The sequence below is a fragment of the Schistosoma haematobium genome, chromosome 5, assembly GCF_000699445.3.
Source record: "Schistosoma haematobium chromosome 5, whole genome shotgun sequence".
Taxonomy (NCBI): Eukaryota; Metazoa; Platyhelminthes; class Trematoda; order Strigeidida; family Schistosomatidae; genus Schistosoma; species Schistosoma haematobium.
Genome location: NC_067200.1, coordinates 3406452 through 3423395, shown reverse-complemented (window position 1 = coordinate 3423395; position 16944 = coordinate 3406452). Strand labels below are relative to the sequence as shown.

Sequence of the window (16944 nt, the reverse complement as noted above, 5' to 3'; positions counted from 1 at the left end):
AATAATTACCATCATTTTTGTAACAATCTTTCTATACACTTCTGTTTCAGGTGTATTTATACGAATTTGATGAAGATTTAGAATTACGCACAAAGCTAGAACATGTAATTCCCTACGCTGTTTTAAAATGTCGTTGGATGTTGACTTCCAATGTAGCTTCAAAACTCGATACAATCTCTGTAGCTAGTGGTTCCATTTTGATTATTTCACCACAACCAGATATCTCATGTCTTTTGTCTGTATCACGTACAGCTCTACTGCCAACTCCTCAAATCCCTCGTATTCATAAGAAGTCTTCTCGTGCTCAATCACACAAACCTGTCATGTTGAATTTTGATAATAAATCAAAATCCGTAAGTGTTGTTGATGGATATTTTGCTTTATTTTCATTTTGTACTGACTTCGTTTTTTTTTTTAAAAGAAAAAGCTATACCCTTTGTTACTAATATTCCTGTGGTTTTAGCAAACAATCAGTAGACAAAAATAACTCGAATGACTTCAACGATTTATGTCAACATTACCATTTCATGTCGAATCAATATCTGAAGAAAAACCAACTGAACACAGTTTAATTTGATGGGAATAAATACAATTGGAATGACACAAAACTAAAGATTTGAACAATGATAGAAAGTAAATGCAATTATACACTAATTCAGTCAACTTTGAGCCATATCAAGCCGCTTTTTAAATTATAAACGATTTCAACCAAGAAGTCTACATTTATTGGTTGGCACTTAGGTAGAGTTTTGGTCATGAAGCTTTCATTCTTCTGAATAATATAATCAGAACAAAATTCAGGTAGGAGTGAAGTATTCGAATTTCTTCAGGTATAACTCACAGCTTGTCTTGTTGAACTCGATCTTGATTGGCTATTGTCGACCTTTATCCTGTCATTGTCTACAACAAAACTAATTAAGATCGAGGTCGACAGGACAAACTGTGAGTCATATATGGAGAAATTCGAATAGTTAACTTCTACCTGAAGTTTGTCCTGATGATGTTATTTCAGAAGAATAATGAAAGCTCCATGACTAAACCATCCACCTGAGTTACAAATCTCCACTGGTTTACATGATCTATTCCTATAATTAATGAATTTATTCATGAACTGATTCCATATTATTATTTGACTGATCTTAGCTCTTCTGTCAACTTACTCATGTGCCAGTTTATATTGTTGCATGTTCGGATAATAGTCCGTAGTTATGCCAAGCATTTGATGATATTATCCAGTCAACTTTTCTTTATTTTTTTAAAAAAAAAGCAACTTATTATTACTGAAGAAATATATAATAGATAAATAACTGTGAATAATCCAAGTTGTTTTTGGTCAATTATTGGACTGATTCTACTGAATCACATAACAGTAGTATTGTACATACGTATTGTTTTTAAAAAAAAAATTCGTTGATAATATTTATCTAATTATTTTCATTACATTTTAGAAAATTGCTCATTCTAATGTGTCAGGATGTAAAAATCGTTACAGATATAAAGCACCTGCACTTCTACCTAGTCCTACTTCACTCAGTAATAATAATAATAGTGTACTTCAAAGCCCTCCTATAAATACTACTATGTCTCCTGTTGGTTCTGTTACCACTGTCGGATCAGATAATAATTCAGATCAATTATCATCTCCAGTACAAAGATCAAAGCGGCAAGATTCTGGTGTTTTAAATATTTACATTGCAAATGCACGAAAATTACAGGCAAATTGTAATTTGTTTCAATTTTCTGAATGCATTAAATCTATTGATAATAATACAGTGACTGATATAAGTAGTACTTGTAGTGGTGGAGTAATAAATTATGATAATCGTAATCATAATAATACAATTGTTGATGAATTACCTTCAACTGTTATTGGAGTTTCATTACTTGTATGGGGCTATCCAAAACCGGAATATTCATTGGCAGTGGAAATATCAACTTTTCGTAAAGGTGAAATAACTGTATTCGATGGCATGTAAGTATTGTATTACTGTGTAATACGTGTTAATGAAAGTAAATGTGATTGACCATTAAGTGTGTACAACGAGGGATTCAATTTACTGATTATTAGATATGTGATTTCTTTTGCTCCCATTGAGAGTCACTGAGTGTGACTGCTTGTAATTATGTTGAATCAAGTATTATTTAGCGTTACTTTTGTTCGCTATTCTTGATCGTAAATCCTGAATATAATATAACGTGATCCAGTCTGTGTTTTGTATTCGAGTTTCCAATCTATCGATATTACAAGCTCAATCATCCAGACCAGCTTTATTATCAGATCACCGTTTTTGCGTAGTATATCGCAGAAGGAGAGAAAAAATGTTATAAACCATCCGTTAAATCATGTTATTATTCTGAAATATAGATATTACTATGTTTAAAAGTTCATACTATGATAGAATGTCACTAGGCAATTATATTTAGTGTTACAAATTATTTCTATAACTTTTCTAACACCTATACAATGATGGGATTTACTCTAAACATCACAACACTAATACGTTGTCCTTCATTAACATCTGTGAATTTACTGGTTGATTTTACAAAAGATATTGAATTACTGTACTGTGTGAAGCGAAACTGACATCAATCTGTCAAACATGACATTGCGGCCATTAGTTAAGTTGTTTGATAAATTAGTTAAGATTCTAATATTTAGAATTCAAGTGACTTTTTTGTTTTGTCTTGTGATCGCCAATTTGTTATGGTTTAAGTTAAATCAATCCAGGATCATGTGTTAAATTTACCAATCAGTATTCTAATCTATCACTTCTCCGCATCTACTATCTCTTCCGTAGCCTAGTATCCTAGAATTAACCAATTACACGTCTGACCAGCACCGTTAACCTTTATCTGACGCAAGCTAAGCTCCTTTTTGTCTACTATCTGTGAGCACCTCTCTATCTCTTAGCCAGAGAGAAATCAGGAACAAGCCTCTACTATATTGTTTTGAGCTTACGTGAGTTTATATACAAACATGAGCAGATCAAAGTATAAAATGAAAAATCACAACAGCTAAAAATAGTTATGAATAAGGCAATCTATAAAAAATCGACAACAATAGTCAATGGATTGAACATAAGCTTACTCAGTAATTATGCAATGACAATATATATATATTATTAAAAATCTATGAACTAGTTCTCGGGCTTAACATTTCTTCACTTTTCGTTCTGATACATCAACAGTGATAGTGTTTGATTTTCAAAATTGAAGTAGGTAGACTAAGTTCATACTTATGAATTCAATGCTTTAATCACTAAACAACCGTTAAAACTTGACCTTTTCACCAATGTTCCAATTCAGTCGCGTCAGCAGATTCTGATATTTCTAATTTATTGACTAATTATTGTGTACTATTACAGTTTGTGAGAACTTTCAATGATTTTTATATTTTGCTATTGATTATTACCCATCATCAAATATTTAATATGTATTTACATGTAAGATTTTGACAGTGTTTTTAAATCGTGATTATACAGGTACTCTATAAGGAAGGTTTTTTTAAAAAAATTTATAGACTTCAACCATGCCTACATATACAACGACTAGTTACTCATACATCTTTACACTATGAACTTGCTGGTTTACAACCTTGGACAACGAAACCGTTCGATTTGAATGGACCTCCAGTCTTAGTCTCTGTCCCACGTGATCAAGAATGGTGCCTTCCTCGTTTGAATCCTGTTAAAGCATCATCACTACACTCGGATCCAAGTCCATTTGGTGGTTATCGAGGTAATTATTTCCGTCTAACATTGCACGATGAATCTGGTGGACGTCGGACAGAAATGGCACAATTATGTCAAGCCTTACAGAATAGTGCAATGGTGAATAAATAGATATTTAATTGTTCGTTATAAATGAATTTTCCTCAAACTGCTTTTAATTTCATTAAGATCACTAACCGGTCTAAACTAGACAACTATTGGAAATCTGGAAGCACTTAATTGCCGTTTCGTAGTATTGGGACTCCTCAGGAGTGTGCATCCACGGCCCCGCAGTCGGGAATTGAACACATGCCTTTCAGTCTCGCGCGTGAATGCTTAACCTATAGATTACTGAGCAGGGATTCAGTGGTGTACAAGTCTAACTTCTACTTTTAATTTGTTTATCAAATAACTTATTTTCAATGACAATTATGTGTATCGCACCCAATACACACATCCAGATCATATTTTATAATGTTTAACTGAGCGAAATAAGATAAGAACTTTAATTTGTTACTGGATGAATCACTTTAAGTCACTTTATTTTTATAATAGGAAATTGTATAATAAACCCAATGACTAGAAAAAGGCAAGATAGTCTAAAATGAACCTAAAATTTTTATTAAGTTGTATATCTATGATTTCTGTCAATCTACCACGAATAAGATATGATACAGGAGTGTCTCGCTCCAAGATTGCCGTACATTTGCATGAAGAACAGTGGGACAAAAAATTATTATTATGTACATCTAAACGTTCCATACTATTAAAAAAGCACAAGTATTTATAAACAATAGTCTACGCAAGGTACTTCAAATCCATTGACTGGATAACATCAGGAACAACCCACTATGATAGAAAACAAACTGACTTCCATCTTAAGAGGAAATTAGGAAAAGACGCCGGAGGTGAGTAGGGCGTACGCTGAGAAAATCATTGAACTGCATTACGAGGGAAAACCTAACTTGGAATCCTGAAGGGAAACGGAAAAGAGGAAGACCAAGGAATACATTGCACAGGGAATTGGAGGCATATTTCAAAAGAATGAATAAAAATTGGAAACAACTGGAAAGCATAGCGCAGAATATAGTTGGTTTGTGAATCCTGGTCGGTGGCCCATGTTCCACTAGGATAACAGTGAAGTGAATGCCGAAATGGTCGAATAAATCATGGTTTTCATACCTAAACATAGAGGGCATATAACACAAGTACAAAATAACATCAAAGCTGAGGATGCAGAAAAAGCTAATACAAACCCATCTTTATCATTGCGCATGAGATTGAACAATACCATCAAATGTCTCATTCAATTAATTTACATGTTTGCGTACCGCATCAAGGTAAGACGGTAGGCAAGCCATTCTAATCAAGGCACGCTATCGGAGGAAGTTGATTTCGCTCCTAGCTAAAGTTTCAACCTACATACCCTTGTCTGCGTTAGAAAGGCAAATATATGCATACCAATGCTTTGTGTGTCAAATTATCGGGTTACGCCAAACTACAGCTTTCTAGCGTTATTTCAGTGTTGTCATTTTTATAATGGGCTTGGTTTTCTGTAGAAAGTGTATGTTGTAACCGAATTGGACTGGTGAGTAAAACAACTTATCAGATAGAAACAACTGATCACGGCTGAAAATAAGACTCGTTTAAGTCATCATATATCGGTAGTGTATATAAGACGTTTTTACAATTAATTACAAACCCCTATCAAGCTTTGTACTGTTTCTTGTATTTTAGGCTGGTGTTGTCTTTATGCCTTGTGATGAATCTAGTATCATGTTTTTATTCCCTGAATGTCAATTTTCCAAGTCAATAGGTATGTGTATAATTCAATATATATGCTACCATGTTGTATTGTTATTATTATTTTGTATGTCAATAATGGTTGCTCAAACCCTGTGAATGACCAATTTTACACTCATGAAAAGACTACAATAAATTCACTTATTTTTTTAATCTATTTTTACTTATTACATACGTGTTGTTTTTTCCAACAATACTTGTATAATTCGTCCTCAGGACATTTTGATGTAATCTTAGGTGTAAACAGATTAATGAATCAGTCAGTCAGTAACAACGTAGAACTTAGTATGTAGGTACGTACGTATATCAGTTCGAGTTGCCATACCACATCAGCACACAAATACAATTGTCGATTCAAACCCCGTAGTGGTAGAGATAGTAAAAGTATAAGCAGTAATTGGAAACATTAGGGTTTGAACATGTTATTCAACGAGTATAATACAGTGAAATAAATTCGGAAAGATAAAAGAAGGTACATAAAGAATTGAGAAGATTAGAATTTGGCAGAATACAAAGAGTGGATGCATCTGCACCATTGCAAACGATTTTGAGCGATGTCATTCAAGGTTTCTAAACATCGGTTGCTATCGTCTCGCGGATATCTTAACCAGGTAGTGTACACCTACGAACATGTCTCAGTGCACTTGCCAGTGACTTGATGGATTTGTTCCATGTTTTGATCTGGCTACCCTTATCTTTCTTCCAACCTACTCCGACACCATAAAACATCGGTTGTCGGGGCAGTCGGTGTTTGAGCAGACTAATGAATAAACCCATTATTTTATTTTTATTAATAATTATTGAATGCAGAAGTTCATCAAATATATTGTTTTCTCTTCTAAATGAAGTTATTTTTTAAGTAGTTCGATATGCATTTATGTTGAAAAGTGTTCACCTCTGTCATAACTTGTGCCCACCAATTAGAAAACATTGATTTATCGATTGGACAAATGACACATATAACCCGTACGAGCAGTCTAGAGTCCTTATCGGTGGTGCTTACCGCCTAGCTCATCCTGTTAAGTCCTGTTAACACTAATCGCAGCCTCTGTGATATGAATCATGTATTTCAAATATACTGGGTTTATATACCAACCAGACAGACCACATCGTACCATAAAATAGGAAACAACATTTGTACAAGATTTAGGCAAACGTGGCTGTGAATAAGGGAGATAGTAATTGATAGACAAGGTATAACTGAAGAATGGTAAATCGTAACATAACAGTTCATAGATCAAAATAAAACTTATGATAAGAGGAATATGAATATGTATAGTTTAGTTATTTAACAATTATACAATAAAAATATACATATAGTATTGTTCCATAAAGAGGTCCCAAAAGTTACCATTCATTATTATCATTGCGACATAACAACCTCAAAACTGCAACATTCTATTCACAAATTAACGGACATGTAATCTAATATTAATTATTTTAATGTATTGTGGAAACTTGAACACTTTACACTGTAAAGTGAACCTCATTTGTGCAAAATTAAAGTTCATATAAGATAAATATTTATTGTCATATTGAATATCCTTTTTGTCGATCGAAACTCTACTATTATTTAATATATAATGTTAAATAAACCTATATTTTCACAGTTTAATTCATGAGTCGGTCTAAGCTAGATCATCATTAAAAACCTGGAATCACTGGATGGTCATTTTATCCTGGTATGGGACCCCTCAGCAGTGTACATCCGCGATCACAATACATGGGACTCGAACCAAGGACCTTCGTTGAGCGCAAACATGCAGTGCTGAGGAATCCCATGGCAGAACGAAACGGCCGTCCAGTGTTTCTAGGTTTTCAATGGTGGTCTAACTTTGATCGACTCATGAATTCAACTTTGGAAGTACCACAATCTCCATAAATCCCCATACTGATAAACTTATATCATTAGTAGTATTTAGATATGCTTCTACAAACTGTATTTGTGTGATGTGAATAATACCTCTTCTACATTGACATTCTCATATTGAGTGTTTCAGTATCTGTAAACTCGTATTATAACTTATAAATATAATTTGTTACCTTTCAATCTTCTATTTTGTTAATGAGTTATTTCCATTACTGTTTTTAGGCATACCTGTTGTTGATAATTTGGATAGGAATTTTCTACATGCAATATTACTTACACCTCATAGTTTACATCGATATCCATATAGTGAAATGTGTTGTTGTCAATCAAACAATGATGTTGTCACCCCTACTTCAAATGTATCACCATTTGCAGTGGCTTCTGCTTTACCGATGGGAACATCTACAGACAAATTGTTTGGACAACGGAAAACAAGTAAATTTCCTGTCATTTAAATTTATTTTTTGCTTCGGTCGAGGTTTATTTCAGTCGAAAAATAATCGCTATTAATCCAGTTTCCCTTCAAGATATCCTAAGAAGATTAATTTATTTTATTTTATTTGAACACATAAATATTAGTACAAAGGGGCACCGAATACATATGCTCTACACAAGTCACAAGAAGAATTTGCCTATTATAATGTGCGCATCCAAAAGATGCCAACCAACCACACTACACTTACAACACTGGAGAGTACTTTGTTTACAATTAGATCCCTTCCTTACATCTTAATATTTCTTCTGCCCCTACAACCAAACCTTCTATGGCTTAATCTTTGTCCCTAATCGCCATTAGTGCCAAAAATTCAAATTCGCAAAACGCTACTCCTGGTCTTTTGATACTGCGTCTTAAACTACATGTTGGAGCTTTCAAACTTATAATCTTAAGTCAAATTGAATAATATGGTTCGTTACCTAAGACTCTAAAATTTTGTGCCGATCGTATTATCTTAATTGTTACTAATTCCGCAAGCATTGTAACCCCATACTGAACCACAAATCAACGAAATACAACAACACACATACCTCTAAAAAATTTGTGTGAGTAATCAATTGGGTTTCATCGGGTCACATCACATGTTACAGTTGGAAAACCGAAAACTGATGACCACCTACGGTAAAAGGTACGTCCCACTCAATGTGGACTTATCTAAACTCATTCTCAGGGTAGCAGGTGTAAGGAAGTAAGTTTCACGGTTTAAGCGAGTGGAACGCGAACAAGGGATTTGTGAGTAATTAGTTGAAGTGTGAATGTAGCATATTGGAGATACGGAATGAGTTGTCATTTATTTATTTATTTGAACACATAAATACTGGTACATAGGGGCACCAGATAAATATGCGCCACATAAATCATTCGATTTGTGTGAGGACTATGATACTGACCGGGTGCTCAAGTCGAAGGAAGTGGTTTTCTTAGGAGGCCACACTCAGAGCCTTCCACCTAAATGTCTGATCCACAAAGCAGTGAAGCATCGTAAGGAGATGCAGTCCCATGGTAGCCGGTGACCAGCGATTGGTTCATACACCATTTGTCCCCTCAGGATACTAGGGCCCATGTGCATGATTGGTTTAGAATCAGAGTTTTCCGACTCCACTAGGTGGACTCTCCATGTTCACCAACGCAGTTAAAGCGCCGGACATTCGCTTTTCGTCCTTTCAATTTCGTGAAAGATACCCCTCCGCGAGAAGGCATTGACTAGAACTTCCGTGGCAGAGGCTATATACGCATGGCCATATGAGAGCATTTGGAGATGGAAAGCGGATTCTCCCTACTCTCGGCTGTACCAGGGCATTTGGGGGGATGAGTTGAAAAGAAACAAATAAATGGTAGGAAGAATAAGTTAGTATCTGTGAAATAGAACAAATTTGGTAAGCTTGACATAAAATGTCTACTGATGATACGGCATGAAGACAATTTACTAATGAGAAAAAACAACAACACGTTGACTATAAGTAAACCTGACAAATGAGAGCAGGTATTTTTTATGGACAAAACTGATTACACTGGTAAAATGATAGACAGACAGACATCAACATGGACCCTGATACAGACCGAGAGTCAGTAACTTCGTGTAATAATGCTATGTTTTAGTTTGACTGCCACTAACTTTCTTTTAATCTTCGGTGTATGCTGTATCTCCGAAACATGATTACACGATTCGAGTCTAATCGTTCACTTAACCTTACCGTGTGGTATGCGCTACTTGCGCGGATAGACATAAGTAATGTGTAGTAGCAATTGGAAGTGGGATGTGTACCAACAGAAGATTGAAATAAAGGGAAGAAGAAGGGAAACTGCGAGCAGTCGGAATAACAACAAGATTCGAAGAATAGTCGAGAGTGTAAAGGAAAACTCGAGAAAGATATACAAATGATGTATTCGATGTATGATTTTCATGTTTTATGAATGCACTGTAGTTTTGCGTAAAATAGTATACTGGTTTACCATACCTGAGTTTTCATACACTACAAGAGGACCGGCTCGATATATGTTTCATGTATTTAAAGATTTGACTGCCACCTCTTATAGCCTAGCTGGCGTAGGTATAGCGCTAAGCTCTTAAGAGGGACAGGTCCTCTTGAAATGGACTACTGTTAAGATTAGTTTATGCGCTGTCCGGGTTGTAAGAAAACAGAAAGATAAGGACACCCAATTACCTCCTAATCATTTCTGTGTACATTCCCAGCTACCTCACTTCAGATACAGTAAAGGATAAGTTTTACAGGAAGCTTTCTACTCTTTTGAAAAATTAAAAACGTTCTAATATCCTGATTGTAGCATGTGACTTTAACACCCAAGTAGGTAGTTTTAATTAAAGTGAAAGACACTCATGTGGATTCTACAGTGTCACAACTCAGCGAATAGACAACGGCTACAATCTGCCATAATTGTGCTGGGACAACTAATTATTATTAGGAGATACCAACTTTAGGCACAAGAATTTCGTCTAATAGGATGCCCTTAATGTCGGTCTAACAACGTACACGTGTAGACTACGTTCACATCAACCGCCATAGAGGAAGCTCAGCAAAAGGCTACTGATCATTCTGGAGCACACAATTAGCATCTAATGATACTCTAACACGAGCATGTGATCGTTTGGATCTTATTAAATACAGAAAATCCACAGAAGAAAAACCTTTTAGAGTTCAACTTAATGACGAGTATTTTTCAGCAACTAGTGAGAGAGTTGGTCTATCGTCAAGGTGATGCTCACCTTGATGTCGGTTAAGATGACATTCGAACATCTGGCTCAGCACCAGTGACTTAAAACAAAAATTAAAGAAGATCAGTAGACTTTAACAACCTTTGCTGGATTGACAGATGCTCGAAAACTCACCGTATCAGGTTCAAAACTATGAAGAGCAAAGGCAACTTGAATGTAGAATGACGTAAAGTTTACACAGCCTTCGTAAGCAGTAGTGGACAGCAAAAACAAAAGAGGTGGGAATTGTAGAGGCGATAGCTAACAGTAGACAACTATTCCAACTGGTCGAGAAAACAGATACAAAAACGTCAGGTGTTAATGAGAATGTGACCCAGTTTCAGTTCAGATCATTAGAACGTTGGACGAAACACTTCATAGAACAGTCCAACTAGCTTCGAAACAAACCAGATTGAGAGATTAAAATAATTTTCCCTATTGTTAATGAAGTTGAGAAGGTTATAGGTAATCTGAAGTAACAGAAAGCAAGGAGCCCTGATGGGCTTGTTGTGGAGAACTTTAAGTCCAGTGGTTCAGTTTTGGCTAAAGTTTGCAAGCTGGACTCTGTTGGCGTGGTTTTAGGGTTTACCTACCGTGATGACTCAACATTAATGTATTTCTTTCAGTCAACCAGCGTCTCGAATAAAGCTGCCTTCCTATAACGAAAGGAAGTGTTTGAAACAGGTCAACCCTAAACATATCACACCTCACCTTACCATATAGATTCTTGTCGCCCATGGTAAGGTCTTTAGAACATAGAGATATAATACATTGAGGACTTCTCAGCAAAACGACGTGTGTGTTCGGCCTCAATCAGTTATTTCTTGAGCTCTAGGGTTATGCTCACAGTTCGTCAAAACCATTAGTAATTCGAGTTTGGTTACAAGGCCCCTAAATTACCCGGTACCCGAGGTTGAGGGAGATTCCACTCTTCCGCTCGAAATGCTCTTATATGACCACGCGTATATACCCACTACTGAGGAAGTTGTACTCATGGCGAGAGCGTCTTTAATTTATTGGGCGAACAATAAACAAATTTTCGGCGCTTAAATATGGTTGGTGGATGCAAAGGATCCAATCAGGGGAATTGAAAAACCCTGGTTTCAATTCAGTGGTTCACATTAACTTCAGGCTCTTGAGGGAACAACTAGCTTATAAACTTGTTCTTGATCATAGACTACCTTGGGACCGCATCTCTCAATGTAGTTCCACTGCCTTGTGAATTAGATATTTAAACCGAAGGTTCTGTTAATGGACCCCTAATAAAACCACCTGCATTGGTTTGAGCACCCTGGCAGTATCACAACTCACACAGTAATTCAATGGTTTTTGTGGCGCATATATGTTTTGGTTCCCCTTTGTATCAATGTTTATTTGCTGAGGTTAATAAATAAAATACAAGACCTCCAAAAGCAAGTATTCTTCCAAAATGTGTACAGTTGCCCACACCTTCCCCCTAACAACTTTCAGGTTAAATAGCGTAATACACATAACATATATACATGGTCAATGAAGTACATTAAACTGAATTATGATGAACTTCATCTACTGTCCTTTTGTAAACGGAATATATTCTAAAATATTGTTTTAACAATGAAATATCAATATATTCGGAATTACTGAATACACTTTGTTGAAATGTTTGAATTATTTTTTACTGCTAGTAATTTCTACTTGAGTTTTATTGATAATGATAATCATTTATCAGAGTATACCGTTAATTTTAGTAATAGAATGAAATATCAATGGTTAAGATCAAGGGGCAGTTGAAGCTAGACCACCATAAAAAGCCTGAAAGCACTGGACGACAGTTTCGTCCTATTGTGGGACTCCTCAACAGTGCGCATCCAGTGGTCTAGTGATTAAGTGCTCGCGCGCGAAACCAGTAGGTCCTGGGTTCAAATCTCGCAGGGGCGAGATCGTGGATGCGCACTGCTGAGGAGTCCTACAATCAGGTGAAACGGCCGTCCAGTGCTTCCAGGTTTTCCATGGTGGTCTAGCTTCAACTGACTCATGATCCCAACCATTGAAATTACTATAATATCCACAAAACCCATCTGATAATAATGAGATATTTCACAGATTGAAATCATGAGTCAGTTGAAGCTAGATCACTATGGAAAACCTGGAAGCACTGGACGGCCGTTTCGTCCTAGTATGGGACTCCTCAGCAGTGTGCACCCCGCGGGACCTACTGATTTCGCGCGCGAGCACTTAACCATTAGACCACTGAGCCGGCATCTAACGGTGTTGATGTCTAACTTCAACCAATCCACAAAGTTGCGCCATCATATACCATTGTCTTCAGTGAGCTGATATCTCACAACAGTAATGAGATATGTTAAAGATTTAACAAAGTTTGTATAAGATTTGTAGTTTAGGTGGATGATTTTGATGATGGAGTTTTGTTCTCTAAACTTGGATGGTTTGGTCGACGAAAGTTTATATAAATCGCAAACAATGTTAATTTAATGTAATTGTTTCTTTTGAATTGTATTCCTTCATGACAATTTTTTGTACACTGATTAGATATTTATGATTCAGTAATATATTTTTTTGGTAATATTTATAATAAATTTCTTAAGACCATTTTCTTTCTTTTTTATTGTTGTAGCATCCATATGTACCTCTTCTATGCAATTGAAACTTCCATTAAGTAGTATTCTCACAACATTAACCGATGGTGGTCGAAATCTTCTTGGTTCAGCTTTAATATCAGTATTAGCTCATCAAAGTATTGTGAATGATAATAATAATAATAACAATAATAATAATAATAATACAGAAATCACTAACACAAGAGTATTGTCAAATGATAATGATCGTAAATTACAACATAATCCACATTTAGATCCACGACTTCATCGTCGTCAAATTTATCCAACAGATGAACCGGATTTGTATGCTCTTGCCACTGCATTAATCTCATCAACATATCAGAGGAAAACTGAAAAGCCATTAGAGGAACAATCACAGTTAGAAGAACAACAAAATAAAATTCAAGAAACTGCTACTGCTATTAATGAAACTTATGTGGAAAGTTGTGATCCTAAAGAACTAATTCCTGCACCATCTAGTCCAGAAGTTGGATCTGAATATCATTCGGTTTCATTAATGGATGCACAGATTATACCAAAAGAGATTCCGCTTGATGGGCAGACTTCTAATCCGACTACAGTTGTAATGAATCCAATTATAGCGTCTAGTCCATCAAATTTCGATTTATGTCATAATTCACCAGTAATGCATCAGAATACATCTGTTGACATGGAAATTGATAATAATGATCCATGTGATCAGTCATCTCGTTTAGATAAAAGTGATATGGAAATTGATCATCCCTTTGATCAACCTGCGAACACAAGTCCATTAACTCTAAAGTTTCATGAACCTGCTCCGAGTCCACCGAAAACTACAAACTGGAGTTGTCCGTCACAGCTATCAATATTAGTAAGTGATTATAGAAGAGCATCGTCACCTAACTACCGGCGATCTACACCACCACCCAATGATTCACATAATTCTTCTACACATCGGTCAACTAAATCTAGTGTTAAACGCCTTCATAGGTCGTCTGCATATGCAGACAGTAAATATAATCATAAATATAATGATTATGATCATGATACGAATCGCCGATCTCGTAGTCCTAGTTATCATAGATCAAAATCGAATTCATCATTTCGTGGGTGCCATAGGTCGTCACCTATTTCAAAGTATAGTTCTAATGAAAGGCCTAAATCTAGTTATTCAGATCACCATCGTCGTTCATCTGGTCACTCTCGGTCAAGAAACGCTAGGGATAGGGGACGGCGCACACCTCGTCGCCGAATATATGATGAGGAGTCTCCGTACAGGTATTCTTCCCGTCGGCATCGAAGGAGTCCATCATATAGTGACTCAGATTATTACCATAGTCGTCATTATCGTTCATATTCTAATGATTCTTCAGTCACTGGGACAGATTCTAATTCAGTCACGTCTATCAAAGGTCGAAGAGATTATCATCACTCAAATATAAAAAAGATAAGAGAGCGACATCCATCTAAATCACAGCAATCAGAACGGAATTCGCACCAAACAGCTCAGTATAGAAAAAATAATTATGTCGAAGTAAAGTCGGGACATTCCAAAGAAAATATTGATCAGTGTCAAAGCTACAGCAGTATTGACAATGAGAATAATAGTGACAAGATTATTATTAGTAATAGTAGTAATAACGATAATGATAATAATAAGCGAACAAGTTTGAATAGTAGTGATAAAAAAAGCCAGGATTCGATTGACAACACTAATCAATATAAGAATCTCAATATTAATGATGATAACAATAATAATAACAATAATAATACACCTGTTGTTTGTAACACAAGCATCGATCCAATCACCTCAACGGATTTACCGTCAATAAATTTTAACAAACCTGTTGTTGATGAAAACGAAGAAGGTGAAGTACTAGATGACGATGATGATGATGGAGATGACTGTGACAATGGCAATGAAGAAATGATGCAAAGTAAACACCATATTAACATCAGTACTTGTCGTAAATCTGAAAATCGGCAAATAGTACACTCATCTCGAGATAGAGAACATCTTAAAATACGGAATAAAGGGACCACTAGTCATAGTGCAAGTACCCCACGTAAGAATAGTGATAAAAAAGAAGAAGAGCAGGAAGAAGACGAAGACTCATCAGTTGATCCAAGTTCATTTCAGCGCTTACAAGTTGGCTATATTTTGAATCACTTAGCTAAACACGGGAATGTAGAAACCGAACCTAATATTGATGCTGATCGGCAAGCAATCATCTCAATCGATAGTTCACAAAGTGTTTCTCGTGATGACGATGAGTATAAACTGATAGACGAGACATTCAACTCTACGGAATTGTCAGATTATTCTATTCAAGAGAGTGAAGTGTCTTTAGAGGATGAAGATATGCGACAGTCTGACCACCGATCCGTAAAACATTATGGTAATTTCTATCCATCTAATGTGTATCGTCATATGCTACGTACGCGTCGTATACAAAGAAAAAAGAACGATGATTCATTCTCGGATCGCGACGATGAAATTTTCAATGGTCACAAAGAGGACACTGATTATCGACGACCTCCAACAAACTGGTCTAGTGAGCGTCATCATCGTCGTCCTTCCCTACTAGGCACTTACGTAGATTCATCCACATCCAGTGGTTCTGAATCTCAGCCTCGATATTCATTTTATCGACCAAGAGGATCAAATTCTAATTTTCCTAAGACCAGTCGTAAAAGAGCATATTCTCCACGTTCTTCGTCATTGTTACCTGACGATGATATCAATAGACATAATCTACCACGTTTTCAAGATGTATCATCGAATACTTTTCATCAACCTTCTTTAGAGTATCGTCCTGAGATTGCTCCACATTGTCGTAATAAACCCAGAGATCAACCTTTACTTGGCCCACCTTGTGTACCTATTATCCCATGTGTAAATCCTGCCATCTCTCATACCCCTAATCCCGGTTTACTTCCCATGACTATTAGATATCCTCCTCCTCAACTTACTTCAACTGTTCCACCTACATATATATGGTCTTCAATGCATCCATTCTATTCTCAAACTGTGAATATTTACAATCAACCTTCAAAACCTTGGCAATGATTATATCGTTTTGGTTTGTATTTTAAAAGATAAAACTAGTCAAGTTTTTCAATTCCTCTGTTGTTATTATTATCATTGTGTTTTTTTAAACTTATTCGCATTTATTACTTACAAATTTGATATTATTAGATTATATATTGTATGAATCAAGATTGGTGGTTGTGTATTGTCATCATCAAATTACCATCTATATATATATATATATATATATATATATATATATATATATATATATATATATATATATATATATATATATATATGTATATTATATATTGTAAACATGGTACATATTTTCATCCCTATTATTGTTTTACATTGTTTCTTTCTTTCTTTCGTTCGTTCACGTTTACAAACAATCGCAAAAATTGTAACACATTCAACTTACTTTTTTTTTTGTTTTAGTGTACTCATTGGGGGTGGGGTGAATGTACATATATATATATATATATATATATATATATATATATATATATATATATATATATTGATGGAGTTTTGTTCTCTGAGTTGGATGATTTGGTCGTGGAGTATTCATTGTTCTTCTGAACGACATTATCAGCACAAACTTCAGAGAACAAAACTCCACCAAAATCATCCAGCTGAGTTACAAATCTTCTCCATCATCTCATATATATATGTATACATACATTGATAGCAGATAAGTGGATATTCTTCATGAATTGTTCTTCCTTTTTCTTCT

The 16944-nt window shown here is 35.5% G+C and overlaps 1 protein-coding gene across 1 annotated transcript in view; it reads left to right on the top strand.

Moving 5' to 3' along the window:
* Positions 1 to 16436, top strand: part of WC2_15 (blue light receptor) — a 30888-nt gene extending 14452 nt beyond the window's left edge. The window contains exons 4-9 of the mRNA XM_051217311.1: positions 51 to 353; positions 1449 to 1972; positions 3521 to 3830; positions 5448 to 5526; positions 7606 to 7818; positions 13207 to 16436. Coding sequence (XP_051064698.1) covers positions 51 to 353; positions 1449 to 1972; positions 3521 to 3830; positions 5448 to 5526; positions 7606 to 7818; positions 13207 to 16241 — 4464 coding nt within the window. The 3' untranslated portion in view covers positions 16242 to 16436. The remainder of the gene's footprint in view (positions 1 to 50; positions 354 to 1448; positions 1973 to 3520; positions 3831 to 5447; positions 5527 to 7605; positions 7819 to 13206) is intronic.
* The last annotated feature ends 508 nt before the right edge of the window (positions 16437 to 16944 follow it).